This window comes from Rhineura floridana, chromosome 4, assembly GCF_030035675.1.
Source record: "Rhineura floridana isolate rRhiFlo1 chromosome 4, rRhiFlo1.hap2, whole genome shotgun sequence".
Classification (NCBI taxonomy): Eukaryota; Metazoa; Chordata; class Lepidosauria; order Squamata; family Rhineuridae; genus Rhineura; species Rhineura floridana.
In genome coordinates this window covers 10,663,178-10,689,844 of record NC_084483.1, presented here as the reverse complement: position 1 = coordinate 10,689,844, position 26,667 = coordinate 10,663,178, and the positions used below count along the sequence as shown (strand labels likewise).

The 26,667-nt window shown below is 42.3% G+C and overlaps 1 protein-coding gene and 1 non-coding gene across 2 annotated transcripts; both read right to left on the bottom strand.

Moving 5' to 3' along the window:
- Window positions 1–1,944: 1,944 nt before the first annotated feature.
- On the bottom strand, window positions 1,945–26,395 carry HSPA9 (heat shock protein family A (Hsp70) member 9). Its single transcript, XM_061622463.1, has 17 exons — window positions 26,233–26,395; window positions 24,785–24,843; window positions 22,374–22,461; window positions 21,986–22,167; window positions 20,158–20,282; window positions 17,962–18,035; window positions 17,416–17,522; window positions 16,629–16,791; window positions 14,851–14,943; window positions 13,473–13,682; window positions 10,449–10,676; window positions 9,723–9,827; window positions 8,736–8,853; window positions 6,792–6,886; window positions 6,398–6,490; window positions 4,072–4,212; window positions 1,945–3,078 (listed from the first exon to the last, which is right to left on the bottom strand). Exons 1-17 carry the CDS (start codon window positions 26,293–26,295, stop codon window positions 3,001–3,003), a joined length of 2,022 nt encoding a protein of 673 aa, XP_061478447.1. The 5' UTR covers window positions 26,296–26,395; the 3' UTR covers window positions 1,945–3,000.
- On the bottom strand, window positions 8,406–8,471 carry LOC133384742 (small nucleolar RNA SNORD63). Its single transcript, XR_009762671.1, has one exon. It is a non-coding gene; the product is annotated as a small nucleolar RNA SNORD63 (small nucleolar RNA).
- Window positions 26,396–26,667: the final 272 nt, after the last annotated feature.

The window sequence follows — 26,667 nt, the reverse complement described above, 5'->3', positions numbered from 1 at the left end:
TAGCCTATTGGGGCATTTTTCTCTGAGTTCATCCTGCAGGGCTCCTGCAAAGTTTACAAAGGCTACCACACAAATGCAGCTGACTGCATGGATGTTTTCCAGAGAACTGGCATCCCAAGACCCCACATGGTTGCTATTGGTAACAGGCTACACAGGCCCCATAAAAATATACAATATGCACCAGCTCACCCAGATATTAAATCTATGCATTACTTTATGTCTTTAATGCTGCAGTAGTGCCACAGGATAAACCCAGGGAAAAGAAGCACCTACAGTGCCAATTTTTCAGTGTGCCGAATCTTCATCTGCGGGAGCAAATATAAAAAAAAATGGTTTAATAAATCTAGTTTTCCACTGTGTTGACTTTCACGACGTCAAATAGTTTACACCACAGATGGGCAACCTATAGCCCTCCAGCTGTTCGACTCAGCTCCCAGGCAGCATAGGATGAAGGAGTTGTAACCCAGCAACATCTAGAGGGCCATAAGTTTCCCTTCCCTGGTTTATATATAAGCATTTCCCAACATAAAACCAATGTCACCATACAATAATTGTGATTTCAGTGTTTCAAAATAAATTATCATACAGAATAAAATTACAATGTACCATTTGTAATTCTTCCTCACTCATGTCTCCTGGGTGTAAAGGGCTAGCTAAAGATCACCCCCCACACACACTGCCACCTGTGGGCAAGCTGCATAGTCCCAAGGAGCCCAGTTGCCCCCCCAGCTGGCAGTTGCAGACAAGGAAGGGGCTGGCTTGTGCAGCTATGGCAAGCTGAGCAGGCCCTAGCCAGCTGGGGAGGACTAGCCTGAGGGAGGCAATGGTAACCCCCCTCTGAATACCGCTTACCATGAAAACCCTATTCACAGGGTAGCTGTAAGTTGGGATCAACTTGAAGGCAGTCCATTTCCCATTTTTCCATGAGAGCATTGGTCAGGGGTCTGAGTACTTTTGCAAGACACTGGAGCAGCAATTGCTGCTTATAAACCAGTACAGTACAGCAAGTAGAGTGTGGGAAATGGATGCAGAAAATTTAGACTTGACTTCCAACTATAAGCTCTTTGGTTAGCCTTGGTCAAACCATCTCCATCTTCTACTCTGCGAGTGTGCAGCTGAAATGGTGCTTTGAGCTCCTTGAAAATAGCAGAGGGGACTGCTAATCACACTCCTGACAATTTTGTGTTTACAACCCTATGCATTTGCAACCAGAAACAGGAGGTTTTTTTCCCCCTTTAGCCAATAAAATGCTGCTGGAGGTCTTTACTGTTGTATCATCTGAATTATCTCCATCCAACCAAGCATATTTTATGCCTCACCATTTCCAAAACAAAGCCGAGTCATGTTATTTACAGTCCAGTAGATAGGCATAGGATTGCCTCCCACGAGTGTGCATGGCTAGAATATGTTCTCTAGCTGTGGTAGACACATTGTATTTAGTTGCCCACTTCCTTGATAGGAAAACAATTCTATTTGTAGCTGTTCCCCCCCTTAGTCCTGTCCTTTCTACCACTACTTTGAAATTTAGCCTGAGGGGAGATTAAGAGCAAGATCCAACTGCTCCAAATCTTGAGTAATTTCTTTAAGAGGGACAAGAAATCCCTTGCATCTGACATCTTCTTTTGCTCTAGTACTATATGATTTGAATGTTATGGCTGTCACAATTAAAATCTTAAACCAATATGTTTTGATCAAGGCTGCCTACATTTGCGTAAGGAGAACAATTCAAAATAAAAAAGCACTTTAAAAAATACATGTATCACACAATAAGCAATTAATCTGCTAAAATTTAATTGTGTGTTAGAATTCTCCTGTAATAGGGATGGGCTAGTGAGGCAGCATTAGCTGCAGTGTGGGACATTGCTTCTAACTTGATGGTAAGCTGTGGATGCCATTTATGGCAGCGATCAGACTTATTGTTAATAGAGCCCACTCTAACGATGATTTAATCATTATATATTTTTATTTGGCTCACTAAATACATTACTCAGAATGACATAGCTGCAGCTGAGGTCAAATTATGCAGGGCCAGATCCACATGGCAAATCACTTCTGTGAAACTCCAGTACACCCATACCAGAAATGTCCACACATACTTGAAGGTGTAAATCTCTGAATGGTTCCTGGCTTCCTCAGGAGCAACCTGTATAAAGTGGTGCACTGAACAAAAGGAAAAGGGAAGTGTACAAACTGTACTCCTGCGATGGGATCTTTCAAAACATTCATTTGAAATCTCTTGTATGTATGTAATCTCATATGGGTAAAGACAGGTAGCAAGAGCATGTTGGGGGTGTCTGAGATACTAACGTGCTTTTATTTTTAAACACACAGGATTGATCAAGAAAGAACATTTTATTAATAGGGAAGCCGTTTTTCCTGCAAGGAGAGACACTGGGCAGAGCAGAACGCCTAGACAAGCTGTGCGTAGAACTTCGGAGTAGCCTTACTGATATAGCTACAGCTACATTAAAACAATCCACTTTCTTTCAGACAAGGATACTAAGCTAAGGTGCAGATCCGCATATTCTTTACCAAAGCAGATAGCCCTGTCTCTGCTTAACCCAGGCCCCATTACAATCCCTTCACACTAAAGCAGAAATCTGTTCCCAAAAGGAGGATCCATTATTAAGGGTGGAATTTGCACTATTCAGGCATCAGGACTCGTTGCCTCAATTTGTGAGACACTGTTTCTAAACCTTCAGAAAATACTGCTATGCTTACTACTGCTCCTCAACAAGAGCTCCATGAATCCTCAGGATGCAGTTGAAAAATGTCACTGACCTTGGGGTGTGTGTGTGTTTGTCTTGCATAAGTTTTTATCAGGTGATAATTTCACTAGTAGGACACCTTCACTAAATTTATACATTCAGTAAATTATGTATAGAATACTGCAAAAACACAGTAAGACATAAATCTGCCCACAGCTGCTCAGGAAGGTCCCTTGGCTCCCAAGCTTTGGAACATTGTCCTCTTCCTGCTCCAGTCTATGCAAGACATGAGTTATTGTTTTTCCTCCTTCTGATCCCCAGAGCTCCCAGAACTCTCAGAACTTCCAGAACTCTCCCGCTCTGATGCCATCTGAAGAGAAGGGGAAAGTGCAGTGTTAGCGCTCAGCAAGGCACAGTTGCATGAAATTCCTTTTACTCTAGTGAGCTGGTTGGGACTAAACGAGTTTTTACTCCTTGTGTCAAGAGTACCCTCCCTCCGGTTACTGTCTTCTGAAAACCACAATTTTAACTGTGATCCTCTTAACTTCTTTGAAGACTCTTGAATCAAGAGGTCATGTTACTCTCATAACGGCAGTGACACATCCCTAACAGAAAATCTCTGAATATGAAAGGAGCAAACCACACACACATTTGAAGTGTGAGGGGACAAGGAAGGGAGTTGACTGAAAAGAAATTTTGACTGACCCTCACCAATTTACACCACTTAAATGCCTCAATTTTTCCCCCAGAAGGGGCAAGCCACTACCTTTTACTAATGGCAAACAACTCTCCCAAAGAGAGTCACTAATCACCCCCACCCATGGGAGCACTCTCTCACAGCTGATTGTTTGAAAAGCAAGTTTGTGCAGTTGTGAGCAATTTAATCTGCAAGTCATAGCAGTCCTGTGATGCTATACGCGCAGGAGCCAAGAGACTATGAACTCACTAGCTCCACAGGATAGCTCTACGCAGAAGGTGGATGTAATACAGCTGAGGGAGTACTGCTACTGCACTCAGCTGAGGGGCCTGGAATTTCCTACTCTGCTCACCAGAACTCAACATGCATCCCTTTATAACTCGGGGTATTTTGCAGAGGATAAACATCCAAACCAACTACTGTTCTGTATATAGGTGGTTAGTTAACCAGAAATCCAAAATTGATGACTACAAAAGAAAACATTGAAGTAAACAACATTTTCAGCTATGATCAGCAGCATCCAGCAATAGCGCTCACAGTCTGACCCACTGGCTTGGCTTAGTTTCCTTTACTCAACTGGCCATTTCTTGTCAAGCTCAGGAGCGCACATATTTCAGGGATTTCAAACCTGCCCCCCTCTTCCCCATCATGCTGCCCTCCTCCTACCTTTTTGTAGGCCATTTCAAACAGTTTCAGGGATGCTTGCTGAAGGGTGGATGCTGCTTGCTTGATGTTCTCGCCTGTTTCACTATCTTTACGAGCCAGCAGCTCTCGCATTTTTGCAATTTCTTCTTTCAGTCTGTTGCACTATAAAGCAATTGCAGAAGAAAAAAACCATCAGTAACCCTTTCAGCATTTGTCAAAGTTGCTCTTAACCACAGTAAAGCCACACTGCCTGCCGTGATTAGCAAGGTACAGTCAGCTCTCATTGGGGGAGATGCAGAAATTAAGACGCTACTGCACTGCTCACGTGAGCAAGTCTTATTGGTATCTTCACCGGGAGGCAGGGGAGATGGAAACCAAGCTGCCTTACTGCACTCCAGTGCATCAGCTAATAACAAATCACAAGCCTTGCAATACGTTGCTTTTAATCTAGGTCCTGCTGCTGATGACTGAAGTTTAAAGTTGTGCTGCCCTGTAGTTATTCCAAAATCCCTGCTGTTGGTTGGGAGAGCAGAGATAAAAATAACATTATGGTTCTGCATCAGCCTCTGTACCATTAGTCAATATCCCCCATCCCATTCCCAATTTTGGCACTGAGAAGGGACTATATAGGCATAGAGACTATTGTAACAGAGGTGTCTTTGTAACTCTAAGAAGGTGGGCGATTAACTGTACTGAAGCAAGTACAGTGTTACAAGAAGCCTTGATGTCATGCTTTGAAGAGTAGGAGTGGACTGCCGAGGCATGTCATCACTGCGTAGCTGCCTCATCTGAACCAGCAGGACTTCTCCTGCTACCCACAGATTCTACTGTCTGCTCTCTCAGCTCTTGGGTGGTGAGGGCTGCAAGAGTATCTTCTTCCCAACCTCACCAAGTATCAAGCCCAGGAAGGGCATGGCATTGGCCTAGTTCCCATTTAGGTGGTCATCCTGTGCCTAGGCTGTGCTCTACATGAGGTTACGATCAAATGCTTCTCCATATTGCCTGCACGCACCAAACAAGCATTCCAAGAAGAAAGCTAGGCTAGAATGCATCTCCCTGAAATGCTAGTTTTCAACGTGCTGCAAGTGTGTCTGTTCTGGAACTGCATTCAATCATGTGAGACCCGTCACAGGTGCAGCACAACTCTGGCAGACTGACTGCCTCAGTTACTGTTAATGCTAAGCAGATCTGATCCTTGGCAATGGCAGGATGGGAGGGAGCCCGCCTGGGGACTGTGTGTCAGTTGCTTTGAGTTCTTTGGGGAGAAAACCGGGGAGAGGTGAGGACTCCCCAAAAATATATATAGTTCAGCATACAGTTACTAAAAATAGACAAAGATCTGAATTGTGGCTTTTATGGGTGTTTGGAGAGCTGAAGCTCTAACGCTGTAACAAGCAGCAACATTTCAAACAACACTGCTTAGCTGCTAAGTAAGAGTGTATTATTTTTATCCAGTCAGTTTAACTAAATGACAACAAACAATCAGTGAATCCAACCCAGCTCAATCTGCAGTCGGGCTAAGCGAAAATGCTTTTCCCCGCAATCCCAAATCAAGCCCACAACAGCATTATTAGGAGTGCAACTTTGTCCGATCCCTTCTTTTACCTGCTTATCTTGCTAATGCCCTGCTGGCAGCGGGGACGTCTCTCTCCTGCCTCATGCAACAACGGCAACTCAGGTGCACTGGAAAAACTACGTTCCCAATGTACCAGTCTTGCCATAAAAATCAGCGTCAGGCACAGGAGGAGGGGATAAAATCCTCTCCCCCTTCCTGCACTGACAGAGGAGCAGGGGGGGAAACAGCCAGAAGGAGATTGGAGAGAAGCAGGAGCTGTACCACTTGCTTCATATATGAGGTGAATGCTACAAATCACCAAAGTTTGTTACTTCAAGAAAGGATCATGAATTTCAGCAACATCAGCAGTTATTGAGAGAACAGCATTGGATACTTAGGATTACCTCCACCCCCAGTTGATCAGCCCCCCTTTATGGGTTTCCAGCAACCTTTCTGCACACAGGGGATACTAGCCCCATACCCCAAAGCTTACAAGTTTTTCTTTTTTAGTCTGTATTGATAATCTCTACTAAAGTCTTTCTGGGATGAAAATAAAAGATCACGAGTTGTTTCAAAGTCTCTTTCATTATCATATGCTGCTCAGTATCTTCAGTGACAAATTAGCACAACTAGGAAATTACTATACAGAGGATTACACAGTTTAGAAAGAATTTTGAGTGTTCTGAACAAAAGAATTCAGTACATGCCCAGGCAGTGTGTCAAATCAACATTCATTAATTTTAGATTGAGACAGAGGACAGCAATTCCTTCACCACCAGGCAGAACACCTACCTCATCAGCAGGCAGCTGATCTTTGAACTCTTCCATTTTGGACTCTGTATCATGGATGATTCCTTCTGCCATGTTTACAGCTTCAACACGTTCCTGAGTAAAGCAACAACTTAGTATGTTAATACCCCATTTGTGCCCATATCATCCAGGACTCCAAAACTCACATAGAACTAGGCATCAGGAAGACATTCTCCCCAACTGGCTCTCAGGATGCTCAACTCTTACAGCGAAGAAATGCTTCATTTCTACGAATTCACAAATTTTGACAAGTGAGCATAATACCCATTTTAGCTTGGCAACCTAGATGTCAGCTCAAAAGTTCTCTCAAGACATGTTTGCATTGGGAACCAAGATTTCAGACTGAGGAAGGTAGAAAGAGTCACTATAAAGTTACCTTTCTTCGCCTGTCTTCTTCTGCATATTTCTCTGCATTTTTCACCATGTTTTCAATATCATCTTTGCTAAGACCACCAGAAGACTGGATCACAACTACATAAATACAAAAAGATAATTGTGTTTAGAGAATGTCACCTGTAAACCAACCTGGCACATGTACGGCAGGGATAGATACACACACAGGGCCATTTAGGGCTAGAAATATGTTTTACATGTGAAAGATCATACAGATTTTGCCCCTCCTTTTATGGTTTATTCTAGATTAACAAATCAACATATGTGCTCTCATTTAAGTTACTTAATTTAAATTTAAATTCTAAAAAAGTTGTCAAAAATATTTTTTTTCTCCATATCTTAAAATTTGTTTCATCATCATTCTTTAAAGAGCTACAGGCCTCTTACATAATTCAGCATTTTCCACTATCTGATGCATTGTTTATTTATTAATTATTTGATTTATATCCCACCCTTCCAGCAGGAGCCCAAGGCAGCAAACAAAAGCACTAAAAACTTTAAAACATCATAAAAACAAACTTTAAACACATTAAAACAAAACATCTTCAAAAATGTTTCTTAAAAACAGCTTTGTCTAAGATTAAAAACACTTATAAAAAGAAGGTTTAAGAACATATTAAAAAGAAATTCCAACACAGACGCAGACTGGAATAGGTCTCAACTTAAAAGGCTTGTTGAAGCAGAAAGATCTTCAACAGGCACCGAAAAGATAACAGAGATGGCACCTGTCTAATATTTAAGGGGAGGGAATTCCACAGGGTAGGTGCTGCCACACTAAAGGTCCGTTTCCTATATTGTGCAGAATGGACCTCCTGATAAGATGGTATCTGCAGGAGGCCCTCACCTGCAGAGCGCAGTGATTTACTGGGTATATAAGGGATAAGACAGCCTTTTCCATTCTTTCAGCAGCGGGGCAACATGTTGACGATACCCTGCCCCAGTGAGTAGTCTCGCCGGAGCATTTTGCACCAGCTGCAACTTCCGGACCAACCTCAAGGGCAACCCCACATAGAGTACATTACAGTAATCCAGCCTGGAGGTTACCAGTGCATGGACAAGAGCGGTCAGGCTATCCCGGTCCAGAAACAGCCACAGCTGTCTTACCAGCCGAAGCTGGTAAAGGCACTCCTAGCCATGGAGGTCACCTGGGCATCTAGCGACAAAGATGGATCCAGGAGCATCCCCAGACTATGGACCTGGTCTTTCAGAGGGTGTACGACCCCATCCAAATTATCCAAACTCAGGAACCACCAACCCACAGCGCCTCCATCTTGCTAGGATTCAGACTCAGTTCACTGGCCCTCATCCATTGTTGCCATCTTCAGGAACAAAAGCCTATGAATTGCATCAAATACTGCCTTTCTGCTCTTGCAACACACTTCCACTTGCCCAACAGAACCACCTGCTCTTTACCCCTGCAGCAGTCCCTCAAATCTGCTCCCAAGGGTTGGGGGATTCTCTGGAGCAGATTTTTGGGGCATCCAGGGAGATGAGAGAAAGGGAAAGTCCAGTTGCACCAGCGCAATACTGCTCACAAAGCACTGGATACACCACTATGTCTCCTAATAGATCTCAAAGCCAGTTTTTCAGTTGTGTAAGTGCTCAGTCGGAAATTTTCAACACAAGTTTTCAGAATGATGTGTTGATAACAGCATCACAGCACACAATGCCTGGTTCTACCAAAGCTCAGAGCTCTTATCAAAAGCTTCCAAAACAGTTAAAAGCTCAAATGGAATACACCCTAAATGTTTGCCAAGTTTTAGCTTGACAGAAATTATATGCTAGTGTCACCTTTTTATCTAGATTTTCTTTTCTACCCAGGCGTTTATTATAGTATTTCCCTTTACTACATCTGCCCACCACAGACTGCAGCAACTTTGTTCATCCAGATTTCCCTTCTCTTTAAAGAAACACCGAGGCCACTCACTCTGTTGTTCCCGTCCTGTGCCTTTATCTTTTGCAGAAACATGAACAATTCCATTGGCATCAATGTCAAAAGTGACCTCAATTTGGGGAACTCCCCGTGGAGCTGGCGGAATCCCAACCTGGAATTAAAAAAGTGCTGCTCATAACTCAGAGGGCACAATTATTGCAAGCTTTACCACATTGTGCAATTAATAACAAACATCACAGAGATCAACTTCTGATTCAACTACTTATTTACTGAAGCAGCATCACACAAAAAGTACTATCACCTACTACTAAACGTTTCCACAAGACTAACTCATTTAGAGTCAGACAGGTTTTATTTGAGAGATACCTTCCCAACAACTTTGGGCTGCTGATGCAAGTACCACAAGCAGATCCCAACAATTTATAGATTACTGCTGAGTTGGGACTGTCACTCAGTGACATAGCACATGCTTTGCACACAAAAGCTCCAAAGTTCAATCCCTGGCATCCATAAGCAGGGCAGAAAGACTCATGCCTGCAACTCTAAGTGAGTTGCACCCAGTGCAGACAACACTGAAGCTAGATGAACCAATAGCAGTTTCCTGTGTTCTTGTGCTACTCTTCTGGGCTATGACTACACACTTAGAGCAATATCCAATGTCAGTTGTACTCCCAGTTGACCCATTCATTTCAATGGATCTACTCCAAGTATGACTTAGTTGGTGATCACCCTCAGTAGGTAGATCCTGTACAGAAAATCTACAGTGGGAATATGGATGAAATAAATCCCTTTTAGAGCAGTGTTAACTATCTGCATTCTTTAACAATACTTGAAAATTAACTGTTGTTAAGAGAAGATGCTATTAATTTAGGTAGGCATAAAAATGAGAAGCTATTCTGTTTTCTGTTGTAGGAAAAGTTTGTATTTTCATGCAGTAATGTCCTTCAAAGCTAACAGGCAGAATTCAATGACATTATATAACTTTCATACTATTACTGTAGACAAAAATATCTAACATACCAAAGTGAACTGGCCAAGTAGCTTATTGTCAGTAGCCATTTCCCTCTCACCCTGATGGACTTTGATCTCCACCTGAGTCTGTCCATCAGCAGCTGTAGAAAACACCTGTTGAAATGAAGCACATTTGATGTTGGCAGTATTATACAGGAGTGTTATGTAATGAAATATCAGCCAGGGGAAAAGACAAAATAAAAGTAAGGTAGCCAAACCAAGAGGTGACAAAGCGGTTTCTTCCAAATAGTACTGCACCTATCACAGCCTCTGCTGTATTAGCTGCTGGAAAGCAAAATCCATACTAGCACACCATTAAAATTCTGGAAAAAGTACTTTATATGATAGAGTTATAAGACATGTCAGTGTTCCCAATGGATCTTCAACTCCTCCCCATCCCCCCCCAAAAGTATATCCGTGGCTTATGTAAGGTTCTCTTATATGGCTAGCCAGCAGACACCAATTATATCTTTAAGAAATCAATCAATCAATCACAACCACTGCCATAGTGCAGCAGCGGCTTAGTCCTATAGCCTGCAAATTTAAAAAAATCCTCAGTTCTTTCACACTATTCTGAATTCTGAGCACAAACAACAGGAAGATGACGCTCTCTTAATAGGCCAAGAGGAACAGGAAGGTGGGTTTTGGGTGGGTGGGGGAAACAGCACAAACCATGGTACAAAACAGGACTATTTCACAGGACAAGATTTAGAACAGACTCTCTCTTACACACACCTGGCTCTTTTTTGTTGGAATAGTAGTATTCCTGTTAATGAGCTTAGTGAAAACTCCTCCTAGAGTCTCAATACCCAGGGAAAGAGGAGTCACATCCAGCAGCAGCACATCAGTAACATCACCAGCCAGCACGCCTCCTTGGATGGCAGCACCAATAGCAACAGCTTCATCAGGATTAACTGCTTTGCTAGGAGCACGGCCAAACATGTCCTGGACAGTCTGCTGCACCTGAATGGACACACATGCACGTCAGTTAATATTTTTGGGAAAGGTCACAGCACTTGACACTGCAGCTGCAATTCACTGTACATTAGACTCATTGCCAGAGCTTTCCAATTCTAGCAACAATATCATCATCATTATTTGTTACACCTCCTTCACCCAAGGGTCCCAGAACAGGTTACAACAATTTTAAAATATGACATTAAAACACTTTAAAAACAACCTAAAATCCCAAAATAGGGTGGGTCCTAAAAGTAAATGACTTGGGTATCAAAGGTCAGGGTAAAGAGGTATGTCTTCAATATTTGCCTACAATTATAGAGTGAAGTTGCCAGATGCACCTCAGTGGGGAGGGAGCCCCAAAACCTAGGGGCTGCCACAGAGAAGGCCCTCTCCCAAGCCACCACCACCCTGAGCTTCTGAGGGTGGCGGAACCAGAAGGGCCCCCTTTGCTGATCTCAACATCTGAGAGGGTCTGTAGGGAAGGAGGCAGTCTTTCAGATATTGGGGATTTAAGTCATTTAAGAGCTTTAAACACTAGTGTGAGCACCTTTCACTAAGCTCAGAAACAAACTGGCAACCAATGCAGCTGTTTTAAAACAGGGGTCACATATGAAGTCGAAAGTCAACCCCAGCCAGTAATCCGGCTGCTACATTTTGGACCAGTTGATGTTTCTGAGTCGTCTTCAAGGGCAGCCCCACGTAGAGCGCACTGCAATAATCCAATCTGGAAGTTACCACAGCATGGAGTACTGTGGCCAAATCATCTCTGTCCAAAAGGGGCCGCAGCTGGTGAACCAAACAGAGCTGGGGAAAGACACTCCTAACCACTGAGGCCACCTGAGCCTATAGTGACAATGTTGGATCCAGGAGTACCCCCCAAGCTGCAGACCTGCTGCTTCCAGGGGAGTACAGCCCAATCCAGAACAAGCCAACTCCCCACTTCCTGGACATGAAACCTCTGGACACATAACACCTCTATACACTCTGCATTGCTGTCTAGTCCTAATAAGGAGCAGCACCTTTGAAATTCATATACACCAGCGGTTCCCAAACTGTGGAAAGCTTTTTTCAACTGGTCCACAGCATGTCTGCATTATATATTCATATTTATTTTTAATTGCATTTTAATTCCTTCTTTTATTTCTTATATTTTATTGTATTGTGCAGGGCTGAGGAGTCAGTATGTCAAACCTTCGACTCCGACTCGTCTATTTTTCTACTGTCCGACTCCGACTCCATCATAAATGGCAAATGTATATTAATTTTTCTACTGTCTGACTCCAACTCTGACTCCTTCATAAATTAATATTAATTAATATTAAAATATTGATTTTATTTTGAAGTCAGAGTCAGTACATTTCTACTGACTCTGACTCCACCCAAAATTGCTTCCGACTCCACAACTCTGACTCCACAGCCCTGGTATTGTGTTGCAATTTAAATTTAGCAGAATACAAACTGTAATACAATTAAAAAGAAGCAATAAAAATACAATTAAAAATCATACAACACAGTGGTCCGCCAAGACCTTCAGCAATTTTCAAGCGGCCTATGGGGAGGAAGTTTAGGAACCACAGATACACATTATTGAAAAAAACGCCACTCTCTGTTACAGGAGGACAAACATATCCAATCCCATGAAATGTAAAATTTCTAGAAATGTGAAAGCTTTGTGTTGTTTTCCAAAAAATGTGGAAATGTGAAAATATAGGATACTTTTGAAAGAGCCCTTTACAGACTGAAACATCATTTTGTTACTTTAGGAACATAAAATGTATTATGCGTAACTGTTTGCTATTAAATTGTCATGTTTGGTACATTCAAAATACCATTTATTCAGGCAACAGTTAAAAATTAAATTTACTTTTTTATTTTGTTACAACTGGTGTTACAAGCTGCTAAACTGTAAGGAACCTAGTGTTATTTTTTATCTTGCCAGTTTATGAGCAGGCAAAAACCAGTAAAAACACGAGAGGCCATCAGTACTGTAGTATAAAAAGACAGTTATTATATATTCTGAAAATTATTATGTTTCTTCCAGTCCTCCACAGAGTCAAGCAGACTCTGTGTTCATTTCCAGAAAAAAAGAAGAGCTATCCCTATCATACTGGTATCATATTTATCATGGATATCTAATAAATGAAGGCTTGCCCAGATTGAAACAAGCTTCTACGCCTCTTTACAAGTCATAGCCCCACTTTTTTCAATTTCTCAAATTTTCCAGAAAAACAAAATAAAAAGCCTTTGGGGGAAAATGGGGAAAAAAAACATTTTTCCCTTCCCCTTTATATCTCCATCCCATATAGAGAGGGAGAAAAATTATGAAACATTTGCCCATTGGCCTGACAGCATCCTTTACATAATCATCACACTTTGAAACGAGGGACTGATTTCATGCCAAAATGTCACAGCTCTTCTCCCCCACCCTTCAAGCTGAAGAACCCTCCCAGCACTTCAGTGCTAAATGAAGCTATTTCTAGAACCTTCAAACAATCACGCCCAAGCCTCTGGGCACGTTCTCTCATTCCACACTTAAGACCTCAAAGAACTGCTAAACATATCGTAAATCCAAGCTCTCTAGACTTAGTAAAAGTTTAACAGGCGAAGAAGTGAGTGGCAAAGGCAGCAGAAGAATGTGTGTCAAGGGTAATATTTCATTTTATACCAACCCTCACATTCCAGTCACTTTTGCTTTATTAAGATCTAAGCAAGATCCAAAGGGCACTTCACAGGTTCCAAGAAGAAGAGGGGGGGCTTTGAGGGGCCCAGGTATATTAAGTCACAGGGAAGCTACTATACCTTAGGCATTCTGGTCATGCCACCAACTAAGATAACTTCGCCAATGTCACTCTTGCTGACTTCAGCATCCTGCATGGCTTTCTGGCAAGGCGCTACTGTCCTCCTAATTAGATCAGCTACAATCCCTTCAAACTGAGAGCGAGTCAGCTTCATATTCAAATGCTTTGGTCCCGAAGCATCCATAGTAAGGTATGGCAAGTTAATGTCCGTCTGCAATACAAAGAATATCAACCATTAGAGAGAAGACAAGAACAACAGCACCCATTCTGATTTGAATGCCACTGGACCCTTTCTCCCCCCCGGAGTCTTTAAACGTAACCAAATTACTATTCAATTTATTCCATCCAGGCAAGAGTCAAGATGGACTTTGCATGTTACAAAGTTTGGCTTGGTTTGAAGAAAGTCACAATGTATTATTATTGTTAAAGCCTATAGAAATCTTCCTTCGTAGTCACAGAGAAGTTCACTGGTCAAACAGCAAAGGCCTCTTACTTATTTATTTTAAAACTTACAGTCACAGACCCGTAATACAGAAAGAAAGTCCAGAATAAAGGCCTCTTACTCATGATACAGCAATGCTTGACTGAAAAGTACAGTAGGGCCCCACTCATATGGCGGGTTACGTTCCAGACCCCCGCCTAAAGGCGAAACCCGCTGAAAAGCGGAACTCTGTCAATAAAATGGCGCCGATGCCCAAAAAACGCCATAAAAGTGGAACAAGAGCCGTATGAGTGGGGCCTTACTCTAACTGAAAGCCGCCGTATTAGCGGAATGCTGAAAAGCAGGGCCCTACTGTATACTTCCATACAATTAAGAGCACAAGAACAAGTGTTCTCTAGTCATCATGAGCTCCAATTATATGATACCTCACATGTTTTTTCCTGGGCAGAATATCCACCCAAAAATCACCATTGTTTTTTCCCTTCAGTAATAGCTAGTTCTCTGTGAAAAAGGCAGGCATGGCAGTCATCAACATTTGGAGTCTTTCTAATCACTGTATTGTACATGTTCTGCATTTTGGCCTCTGTTTAGACACATTAATGGTAGCCTTCATCCATACAAGTGGATGGATTAATTCTGCTCTATTTCAGTGGAGGACAAGTCTCCTCCTTGCCCCTGGTAATCTGAACAACCCCCATTGATAATCCCAGCTGCTGAATTTCACTGGTATTTCTTTATCACAAGCAGCACTTGTCACTGTCATTATAAGCCTAACCTAATTGTCCCATGATAATGATGTAGGAGTTTAACTTTGCTTTTCTAAGCACTAAAATTATACTAAACTACAGTTTTGCATTGGTTCTCCCCAATTAAAAAATAAAATGCACGAGTCTGGACCAGCAGTAACACATGCAAGTTGTATAATTCATATACTCACCTGGACTGAAGAAGAGAGTTCACACTTTGCTTTTTCTGAGGCTTCCCTCACTCTCTGTAGAGCCATGTTGTCTTTAGTCAGATCAACACCTGTCTGAAAGAGAAAATGACAAGCGTGCATATTCATAGTCGTATATCATTGGGGCAAAGACTTAAAATGAAAAGATCCAGTCTCTTGCACATTCAATATTCAAACTGGCCTTTCAAGATCAGACTGCTCTACGCAATAGCACTGACAACATTAATTTGCACACGTGACCACATAAAGCACTATCAACAACTTAAAGCACTTTGAGGTGCAATACAGAAAATTACCTGATTTGAGCCAATTTTCTAATTTTCAATAGAAGATCTTGAATAAGCAAGGCTGGGAATTTATTTTTTTAATTCCCATTTGAATTTAAATTCCCATTTGAAGAACATTAATTTTATGCTTCACTCCAGCTACTAATATCAGACCGTAGCTCTATCTTGGTACATGAGTCTGCTCTCAAGCGTTCCCAGCAGGGCTGTGGAGTTGGAGTCATGGAGTCAGAAGCAATTTTGGGTGGAGTTGGAGTCAGTAGAAATGTACTGACTCTGATTTCCAAATAAATTCTGATTGACAAGAAGCAATTTTGGGTGGAGTCGGAGTCAGACAGTAGAAAAATAGGGGAGTTGAAGTTGGACAGAAGAAAAATAGAGGAGTCGAAGGTTTGGCGTACCGACTCCACAGCCCTGGTTCCCAGGCAATCATTTCCAGTCCCATCCAAGTTGCAATCTGGTTCTCAAAATATCACTCCTGACCTACCTCTATTCCTATTTCAATTGCATTGACAGGAAAAACTTTCTACTGCTACAATATACATTATGTGTGAATGAGTGAGAGAGAGAGTGAAGGGGAGATGCATGTCTCCAAATACTTTGGCACATGGTGAAAGTGCTGTTAAGTGACTGTTAATGTTAACATACAGGCAGCACCAAGGAATCCACTCATCACACATCCAGTGATCTCCCAAGTCTTTACATTTATTGTCTCATCAAGCAACTCTGATGAATCAGGATTCGGCTTTTCACGAAACTTTCTCGGATGTGACTAGCAAAACTGGGACTGACAGTTCAATGAATTCTAGCTGTATGCATAAAGGGAGGCAGCTATTTCTGCGGACTGCTTTGCATACATGAACAGTGTGCTCAGCCATTTGCCTTTTCTTCTATCTCCACTGTAGCCTCAATGTAGGCTCCTGCTGGGAGGAAGGGCGGGATACAAATTAAATAAATAAATAATAATAATACCTGTGCAAGGATGGAAAGCGCAGCTGCAACCATAGTGCATGAAGGAGATCCACGGCTCTTGAACATGCAGGCAACGAGTGGCAGGGTGCCATGGCCAAACACAGCACTTCAGCACAGACTCACCATGTGCCCAAGTATTCAGAGACATGCATCTTCCCTTCACACTTTGTGAGACAAATGCAGCAAACATGCCCACCGCTGTAAAATGTGCACTGGCCCTGAGATAATTACATTCTAGTAAACACAACATCATATACTTCCATCTCCCTGCTACACTCACAAGATGAAGACATACTTCACAGAAAAGTCATCTAGGGTTGCGGCAAGAGAGCAGAGCGGACACCCCTTTGTCTCAGAAACCACTCTGCGGTTTCAGCTATTTCTCAAACACAGTGCTAACAGATTTGTGCAGGTCTCATCTTTTTCAAGGTAGTTTAAACTTACGTTTGAAAGCACTCCTGGGAGGTTGCTTCAACTCCAGACTATGAAATACAAACTGCTTACCTCTCTTTTGAACTCTTTTACAATATGCTGCAACAAGGCCTGGTCGAAGTCTTCGCCACCCAAGAAAGTGTCACCATTGGTGGATTTGACCTCAAAGACTCCCTTCTGAATTTCCAAAACAGAAATATCGAAAGTGCCACCACCCAAGTCATAGACTGCAATACTAGAGGAAAAAGAATGCACATCAGTGCCTTCAGTCCAACTATGATGAAGGGCCTCTATTTCCTCTGATAAATAAGAGACGAACATCTTCAAGGAGTAAGGCTGTGGTAGCTGCCTCACTCAGCTACTTGAAATCTTAGCACTTCAGAGCATGTCAGTTATTACAGCATTATCTATTTAATCTTAATTTGATAAGTAATGCCAAGCAAAAGCCATTTCATGTAAGGCAAGTACCAGGAATGGGTTCATTTCTAACAAGGACAGCTAACTATTTGGCATTAAGGCTTCTGGACTCTTAGTAGCTGAATAGAAGCGGAAATGCCACCAATTTCAGCTTTTGCCCTACACCTGTTAAAAAGCAGATTATATTTTGCTATGTTGAGCAAAGAGGACTTCATTTGAAAGTATGCTAGAAAATCTTCAAATTCCACTGCTTGCCTCAAAATTGCAGGAAGCAGCCATGCTGTCAAAAACCAATCTCACTACTCAGCTATGCCCAGAAGCCACCAACTAGAAGAGCCAATACACTGATTTGACCTACTAAGAAACAAGAAAATAATAGAGCTCAAGCTTCCAGAAGATAGGAAGGAGTTTTAGAAACTGTATGAGATTACTATATACTTACACTTTGTCTTCAGCCTTGTCCAAGCCATAGGCTAGTGCTGCAGCTGTGGGCTCATTTATCACTCTCAATACATTCAACCCAGCAATCTGCCCGGCATCTTTAGTTGCCTTGGAATGAAAGAATAGCATATTAAAACATCATTTGTGCACACTAAAAGGCCAGTTTTTCCACTGCAGAACTGCTTTTTAGGTAACTCTTGTGAAACAACTATAGCGGGGAAGGGCCCTAGCAGAACATCTGCTTTGCAAGTAGAAGGCCTCAGGTTTAATACCAAGCAGGACTGAGACTGCCTCTCTTCAGGAACCCTACAGAGTCCCTGCCAGTCAGTGTGGCTAATACGGAGCTAGGTGGGCCAATAGTCTGATTCACAGTGTAAGGCAGCTTCCTATGTTCCTAATGGAGTCACATGGATTTTGGAGTTCTGGCATTAACATGCCCACGGAGGAATATATGTGGGAAAGTAACCCATACATACTACCGCTGCAGAATACCAGACATTGGAAGCAGCCATACAGACAAAGGAAATTCAGATCTCCGTAACCTTACCTGCCTCTGAGAATCGTTGAAATAAGCAGGGACTGTGATGACAGCATTTTTTGCCGGATGCCCCAGATAATTTTCTAGGAAGTAGAAAGCATCAATTAAAATAAGCCTCTATTAAGACGCCTTCAAACCAGAGGTTCTAATCCAGGAGGCTTCTGGCTACCGAAATATATGTAGCAACACTTTAGACTAAACAATGGGAGCAAATTTCTTTTTGAACGACTTGTATTTTGCTTTCCCTCAAAGAGTTCAGGGTGGCATATAAGAAACTGCCCCATTCGCCACCTTTGGGTGACTGTGACTGGCCCAAGGTCGCTATCAGTGAGCTTCATATCTGAGCAAAATTTGAATCTAGCTCCCCTTTGTTACAAACTGACACTAACAAATCTCTTAAGACACAGTGCCACAACTTTGTTAGAACACGCTGTTTTGGTTTTTTCATTTAAAAACTTACGAACTTAAAAGCAGTAACTGCAAGTTAAAAGGTAAAGGTGTCCCCGCACTTGTAGTGCGAGGGTGACGTCTTGTGACGTTTACTAGGCAGACCGTATATATGGGGTGGGATTGCCAGTTCCGTCCCCAGCCTTTCTTTACCCCCCAGCATATGCTGGCTACTCATTTTACCAACCACGGATGGATGGAAGGCTGAGTGGACCTCAACCCCTTACCGGAGATTCGACTTCCTCCTTCCGTTGGAATCGAACTCTGGCCGTGAGCAGAGCTTCGCCTGCGTTACCGCAGTTTACCACTCTGCGCCACGGAGGATCTTAACTGCAAGTTAAGTAGTTTTATTTTAACATGACACTTATGGCAAGATTTCACCACAAGTTTATTAAAAATTTAAATTGCCTGTCTCCCCCAGTAGTATTAAATTCAGAGGCATTTCTAAACAATGGCCATTCTGCACAATCGCTTCATAGCATGTGTGCAATATGGGAACATGATGGATGCAATGAGTGGATGAATGCATGGACAGGGGCTGATGCTCTAAAAGTAGATGAAGCGGTTCCAGCATTTCAAAAAAGTGGGGCATCAAGTGCAGTATCACCATGTAGATTTCACAGCTTGTTGGCTCTGACATTTATACAGACATCTTAGAGCTTTTTAAACAACCAAGAGAACAGGCCTTACCTGGCAAGCTACACATACACAAGATTTCAAGTCTGATAGCCCCGCTTTGTGAGGGAGTCCCCTTCTAGACTAGTTTCTTAATTATGCTGGATCAGTTATTACATCTATCAAGATTGATCCAGTAACATGTCTAACAGCAGCTGTTCAGCATGCAATTCAAAACCCAGAGTGCCAATATTATCTGCATTTCTTAATCCTAGTCTGTGGCAGAGATCTGAACCCAGAAGACTTGTCACTTTAAGATCCTCATACCCACAACTGGAACAACTAGACACTACCTCTTGAAAGCTTCTGTTTTCTCGTAACCTCTTTTAAATCCACGTATGTCTCTGGCAGGGAAAGACTGATCAATATCCCTTCTATTTCTCAATTTCCCAAGGTCATTCCCAGCATTGTTCGCCTTTTTCCTCAGACATTACTTGCTTCCAGGCGGCTTCCACCCACCCCAATCAACTCATCTCTTTGGTGGATCAGTCCTGAGCTGTCACCCAAGACCCTCTTGATTAGACAGTATAAAACAAGGAATATTTTCTCCTATGCTTTATCACTTCCTAGCCATCAAGAGGCTCCACAGAATGCCAAAGTAGCCATCTCTCTCTATAAGCATGCCCGCTACCCAAGGCTGCTCAGTACAGGTTTAGGAAGCTCAGTGAACTATTTTACTTCCTTTTATTGTGTATACTCACTGCCTCTCTCTCTTCTTTCCATTATAATATTTAATAAACTTAATTTGAACTTGGGGCTTGACTGGAATCCATATCACCCAAAAGACAGAACTCCTTCCCTGCTGCTCACAGCACTCAAGTCAAGTGTAAGGCTTCAAATTAGCAAGAAGGGAAGATGGGCTGATGTTGGACCAGCGTGGAAACTTAGCTGGCAGCCTCCCTTTTTCCAGGTAAATAATTTGTAAGACACCTAAATCACCCTGATGTAGGCTGATCGGAGTGAGTGTGGTAAGAGCAATGAGACAGAAGACCTGCTGCCCGCAGTGTGCCCTACAGGGTTAGACCTGGGATGCTCGGTCCCTCTCCTTCACACAGTCCACCTCAAACGTTCTTCTGTACAAACCTGCAGTTTCTTTCATCTTCATTAATATGAAAGCACCAATCTGGCTTGGAGAATACAGCTTTCCATGAGATTCTACCCAGGCATCACCATTAGAAGCACGGACAATTTTAAAAGAAACATTTTTGCTGAAAGTGTAAGTATTTTCAAAAGGTTAGTGTCTATAGCAACAGATTAATCAGCTATCATTGCAATCACTTCATTGGTATTGCTCTTTAATGAAATATCAAAGTTGGCAGAAGCAGAATTTTTAAAGTATGAGGATGGTTCACTATAAAACCATCCCTAAACTCTTATATGAGGAGTGGGGAACCTCCAGTCCATCAGCCAATCTTGGCCCTCTAGGGTTGTGGAGTCAGAAGCAATTTTGGGTGGAGTCAGAAGAAATGTACCGACACTGACTTCAAAATAAATTTTGATTGACAAATTTTTTAAAATACAAATTCAAAATGTCAAAGAAGCTTCCCATGAAGTCAGCTGTAGTTGAGCATTTCACCGTAACTCAAGATGGAAAACATTTTGTGTGTCAGTGTGTGACACAGGACCCAGATGAAGACAAATGCTGTGATGCCAAGATCAGCGCATATTCAGGCAGCGATAAAAATGAGAGCCTCCAATTTAAAAAGACATTTACAGCCCTTTCCAGGGCTGTGGAGTTGGAAGCAATTTTGGGTGGAGTCAGAGTCGGACAGCAGAAAAATAGAGGAGTCGGAGTCGAAGGTTTGGCGTACCAACTCCACAGCCCTGCCTCTAGGGGTTCCAATTTGGCCTGGGAGGCCATTTTGCTGAAACCAGTCTCATCAGTTGACATCACTCCAATGGGCAGGTGACATCAGCTGATGGGCAGGGGGAGGGTAATCTTGCCCACTTGGGGTGCAGGGTGGGTTCCAAGTGCCAGACAGTTAGCTTTGCACAAGAGTTCCCAAACACCTGACAGGCAGTGGCTGTTGGGTGGGAGCCACTGCAGAGTGCTTTGCCAGCCCTATGCTCAAGCCCTTCCCACAGCCCCTTGCAAGTGCCTGACAGTCCATGGAGGTAGGGCCAGAGGATCTGGCATGCAGAACCAAAAACACGGTTCCCTATCTCTGCTTTTTATCAAACTATTCCATTAATAAGGTTCGGTGATTAATTACAGCAGGGATGTGGAACCTGCAACTATTCAGATGTTGATGGACTGCAACTGCCATCATCCCAGACTACCTGCCATGGTGGCTTATGCTGATGGGAGTTGGAGTCCAACAATATTTAGAAGGGCCACAGGTTCCCAATCCCTGCTATTACAGCATTCCACAATGTTTCCATGGTGTAGTGCTAATGGTAGCTTAGTCTCTGTTCCCCTCCATCTAGAGAACTTTTCATTCTAAAGTTGGAGAGGAAAGGTATGGCTCTCCAATGCAGGCTTAGGAATGGTGCCCTGTTTAACAGTTTTGCAGGCAGAATATAAGACTATTTTTCTGTTCCCTGCCCCTTCTCAAAAGGAAGATGAGAGCGCTCACAGACTCAAAAGTTATGATAGTCGTATACACAAACACCATCTCACCTGAATTCCTTCTTTTTTTATTTACCCCAGAAAACCAAGCATGTGATTTAATAACAAAGCCATCATAACTCTCCACACCTCCCGCTAGCAACACCTACAGAAGCTATACTGTCACAGTTATATCGACACATTAGCATACAGACCAGCCCTCACATATTTCATGTAGGTATTATTTAGGCAATCGCTGGAATTATACAACTACAATTGGAACAGCTCTACAAATGGAAATGCATTTAGGTTTGTAGCACACATTAGTATAATGTTATTATTTCAAAAGGTAAGTTTCCTTACATATCTTTCTGCACTTCCGAATCATCATATCGCCGCCCAATTAGCCGTTTGGTTGCATAGAAGGTATTGTGGGGATTAGTGACAGCTTGTCGTTTAGCTGGCATGCCAACCAATCGCTCACCATCATTTGAAAATGCTACAACAGAAGGAGTCGTTCTGGCACCTTCTGAGTTTTCTAGCACCTACACAAGATAAAAAACCAATGTTTAAGAGTTACTCTAGCTGAAACCATAATTGTATTATTATATTTTATCACCAGGAGCTGATGATTTTTCTTTGAAATTGTAAGCTGGTTTGTGGGGAAAGTTTGTTTAAAAACAGGGTACGTATTTTTAAAAGGCAGTATTTAAAAGGCAGTAAGCTGGATAAACAATTATTTCTAACTCACTTTTGCTTGCTTTCCTTCCATGACTGCCACGCAAGAGTTGGTTGTGCCAAGATCAATGCCAATGACAGCTCCTTTGATTGCTTCTGAGCTAAAAGGTAAATTTAAGTTGGATTTTTAAACAACAAGCTTTAAAATGATTCTGGTATTCATGTCAGTGACTATCCTTACTTACTCAACAAGTAGCATAATTTTTGTGTCTCCAAAGTTTTTAAGCAATATAATGCATGCACGAACAGGCAATTGAACAAGGATTTTTTTTACTTTCTCCCAAGCCATAAAAGCAATAAGCCTACTATAATCAAGCACGATCTTCCAACTGTATCATAAACACTTAATTCCAACTATACCTAGAAAACTGATTGAACTGTAATACAACAAAAATTAGAATAAAATGGTATTTTTTATTCTACTTTCTAATTTATACCAAGGAATCAATTCAGCATAAACATTTAATGCACGCACATAAAGTACAAACGTTATCTACACTTACACTGGTTCTAGCATTTCATAGGCAAAGCTAGGGTTTAGGTCATCAAGGGGGGGGCGTTGAGAGCAGAGTGGCCATACAATACCACACATGGGGATTCACACTATAGTACATATCCGTTGCTGCTATTGCCGTGTCACATAATATATGAGGTAGAGCTCGAAAGGAGCCAGTCTTCTTCTACACTAGCCAGAGAGAATCTAGGAGTGACCTAGGTCCCTTGCAGCAGTGCCCTCCACCCAAACAGCACACGGGTAGAGCCTACTGTGAAGAGCTACAGATCTGCTCCCATCTTCTGGGAGGGAAGAGGTGCTCTTCAAAGATGTACACAGTAAAACTAATTTAAACCCCTCTCTCGAGCAATACTGCCTGAAGAGATTTTAGAACAAAGGCAGCCAATCATTGGGGGAGGGCGTTTTATCAACGGCCAGTAACCCGATAGCTAAATGTGGGTTCTTACATAGCCAAAACAGCACCTCTTACACACAAGCAAGTCTCAGGAGGACCCCAAGATGTGCAAAGGCCAACAAATCTTTAGGGGAAAAAACCAAAAGGAAGAACCACCCCCAATACAACCCAATGGGGATCAGCATGTTCCACAGACACAGAATACTGGCTAGCTGTTGGAGAAAAACAGAGGGGAGGTGAACACCATGGAGTATCTTAGAAAACAGCATACGCACACATGAAGGAACAAGCACCCGAGGCGATGGGGGAGTTGAGATTTCTCAACTCTATGCAGCGCTTTGTTGCCAAAATAATTCATCTCACCCATTGATCCAACTATGCAGCCCCCCCTTAAATCCTTATAATGGTTTCCCATTTGCTCTCAAATATAGTACAAACTTCTTGCCTTCCAATGTTCAACATGGCCTTGCCCCCTCCACCTTTCTGTTCTTATCCCAATACTTCCGCTATCTATGACCTTTCTGTCCAGTTGCACCTACCCCCAGTAGCCTCCTGCTCAAACAATTCTGCTCTTTCCTCCCTGCTGCTCCTTATGCATAGAATTGCCTCCCAGAATGCCTGCACGATGCCACCTCTCTCATACAGTCTTTCTCAAAGACCACCTTTTTAATTCGTGCCTTGCCCTCCAGTTGCCACTGAACTCCAACTCCTATCATCCCTGGCCACTGGCCTTGCTTGCTGGGATATGGATGGTAATTAGACAAAAACTTGAAAGAGTTGTAGTTCAGCAACATCTGGAGGACAAAAAGTTTCCCATACCTGCCCTAGTGTAAATAAATTATAAGTCTCCTGTTTATTTCTGCCTCCAATTCCATTTTCTTCAGTTAATGAACTATACAGTATAAACCCCTTAGGGCTCAGACATGTCGTTTTGTACACTGTAAAGCACCATGCATATAGATAGTTCTATAAAAATAATAAAAAAGGGAAAATACTAGAATCTTTCAAGAAAAAGCAAGGATCTTTCAAGTTTTTGTCCAACCACAATCCACGCCCAGAAAAGGGATTAAATTTTTTCTTGAGTAAGAATATATATTTCCCAACACTGACTTTTTTCCCTTTCAAATGACACCAGAAAGAGAGGCTAGTACAGAAATATTTGTTTTGTATGCTTTCCCAACGTAACTGTCAACATCTCCCAACATTTCCAATTCTCAGCCCCCTCACCCCAATTTCCTTTTATATGTGGTCACCTCTCTACTTGTGGTGCAAGAGATTCTTTCAGAATTCTCAACAAATGTATGGGCTTCATACCACACATGGGGCCCTGGACATCACAATAACTTTTCCAAAGCCAGAAGTTTTTAAACAGGGCATCCTTAAATGATTACACCTGAAGAACAAATTGCCATCTTTATGAAACTCTTAATGTCAAAATAGGGATCTGCTCTGCACTGTCAATACACACTGCCATTTCAACAAGATAAATACTAATCTGTTCAGCTACGTTACTTACGCGTATTTCCTGCTTGTTACAGCTCTGAGGAGATCTTGACTTACACCATTCCAGAAAACCTGTAAGACAAATGAAGCTGATAAAACACATTTGTAAAGAGCTACTACAATGAAAATGTGCCCTCTTCTACCACCATTCTTAGTGTTCTTAAAACTCAAAAAGCATGCTCTCCTACACAGATTCTATCAATTGAAAGCCTGATGAATGCTTCATTTTGGTAAACCTCCTGACTTTTCTAGTTTTGATTGCCCTATCTGCTACAATAGATTTACATCCTGGTCCTACGATGTTTATTCGGAAACAAGTCCCAATTACCTTACACAAAAATTCAGCCTTAGCCTTAAGAGAACACCCCAGGCAATTCTGCTTTCTAGGGACAATTTCTTACAAACAGTACTAATTTCAGGGATACTACTTTTCATTTCTAAGCATTTCCCATCTTACAATTACTATTTCAACAGAAGCCAGTTTGGTCATACAGCATGTAGGCCCCAAAATGAGTGTGTAGACTAATTTTGCTGGCTGTTTTTACCATTCCCACTTTCTGAAAAGTGTGGAATTTTTATATATACCTCTTCAGATTTTTATCTCTTTGGATGATTAAATGCTGCACTTACTAAGGTTCTATATTGTTTTAAATTTTTAAATTGTGTTTTAAGTTGTTTTTAAAAGATGTATTTTAAATTGTATTTGTTTTTAGTTGTTGTAAACCGCCCAGAGACCTTCGGCTATGGGGCGGTATACAAGTTTAATAAATAAATAAATATATTCTTTAAAAGCCAAAGGTGCCTGTTTTGGCCCATAAAAATTCCAAAATCCATGTTACGGCAATACTTTTATCAGACCACTCAAAATACCACAAAACAACGTGCGAGCTTTACTGAAATTATTCCGTACATAACATTAACGAAGATCAAAAGAGAAATCCTACCTGGCTGAATTATCACCATGATTTCACCTACATGCCAAATTGGTAGCTTTACACAGAAGTAAAGGCAATTAAATTGAAAACCGGCAAAGGTTCACGTGTTCTCACGCAACGTTTAGCAGTACAGGGTTCTGCGGTCACTAGAGATGGCTGATGCCCCAACTCAGACAAGAATCTGTCTGGCTCCAAACATTACACAGGGGAAAAACCACTGACAGTAAAGGTAACTAAATTATTCAGACCTACCGCCCCCAACCCAAATCCGTTCTCGGGCATTACAAGCCAAAGAAAATACCCGCCAGATCTTATTAAATACACTCATGGCACGCATGTCTATCAGCAAATTATCCACCAAAGGTAGTAGGTGACTCCCGGGCACCAAATACTGAAGGGCATCAGCGGGGCCATCTGCACATGCTTGTTTCCTCCTGTCCGGGAAGGAACCAACCGCTGTGGTCAGTCCATCCGTCCAGCCTGCCTTCGTCTCCCCCCTCCCGCCGTTTCGTCCAGAATGTCTCACCTGAGCAGGCCCGGGGACGCTCCCTCCGCGGCGCAGAACCAGCAAGCGGGCGGCGCTCAACATGGTGTAGGAAGAATAAGGCCGCACAAGGAGCCTGCGAGGAAAGGAGACGCGCGAGGCTGCTACTACTCCTTTCTGGAAGTCTCTAGCCCACGTGGGTAAGGAGAGGGGGCGTGAGCGGTGGGGTCCTCCAATTTTCTATGCCTGTCGCAGCAAAGCGCCTGTCAGAATGACGCAGTCAGAAGCGCCTCGGAAAAAATACTCCCCAGTATCGTATTAAACACACGAAATGTTTGTTGTAGATTGGTTTCTGGATTTTTTCCCCCTACTTGTCTTTAAGAAGAAACACGAAAATGGTTCTTGTACAACAGGCACTTTCCTCGAACAGCTTTATTGGTCTTTGGGAGACAGCCGCACGCTCCAAGGTCAAAGAGT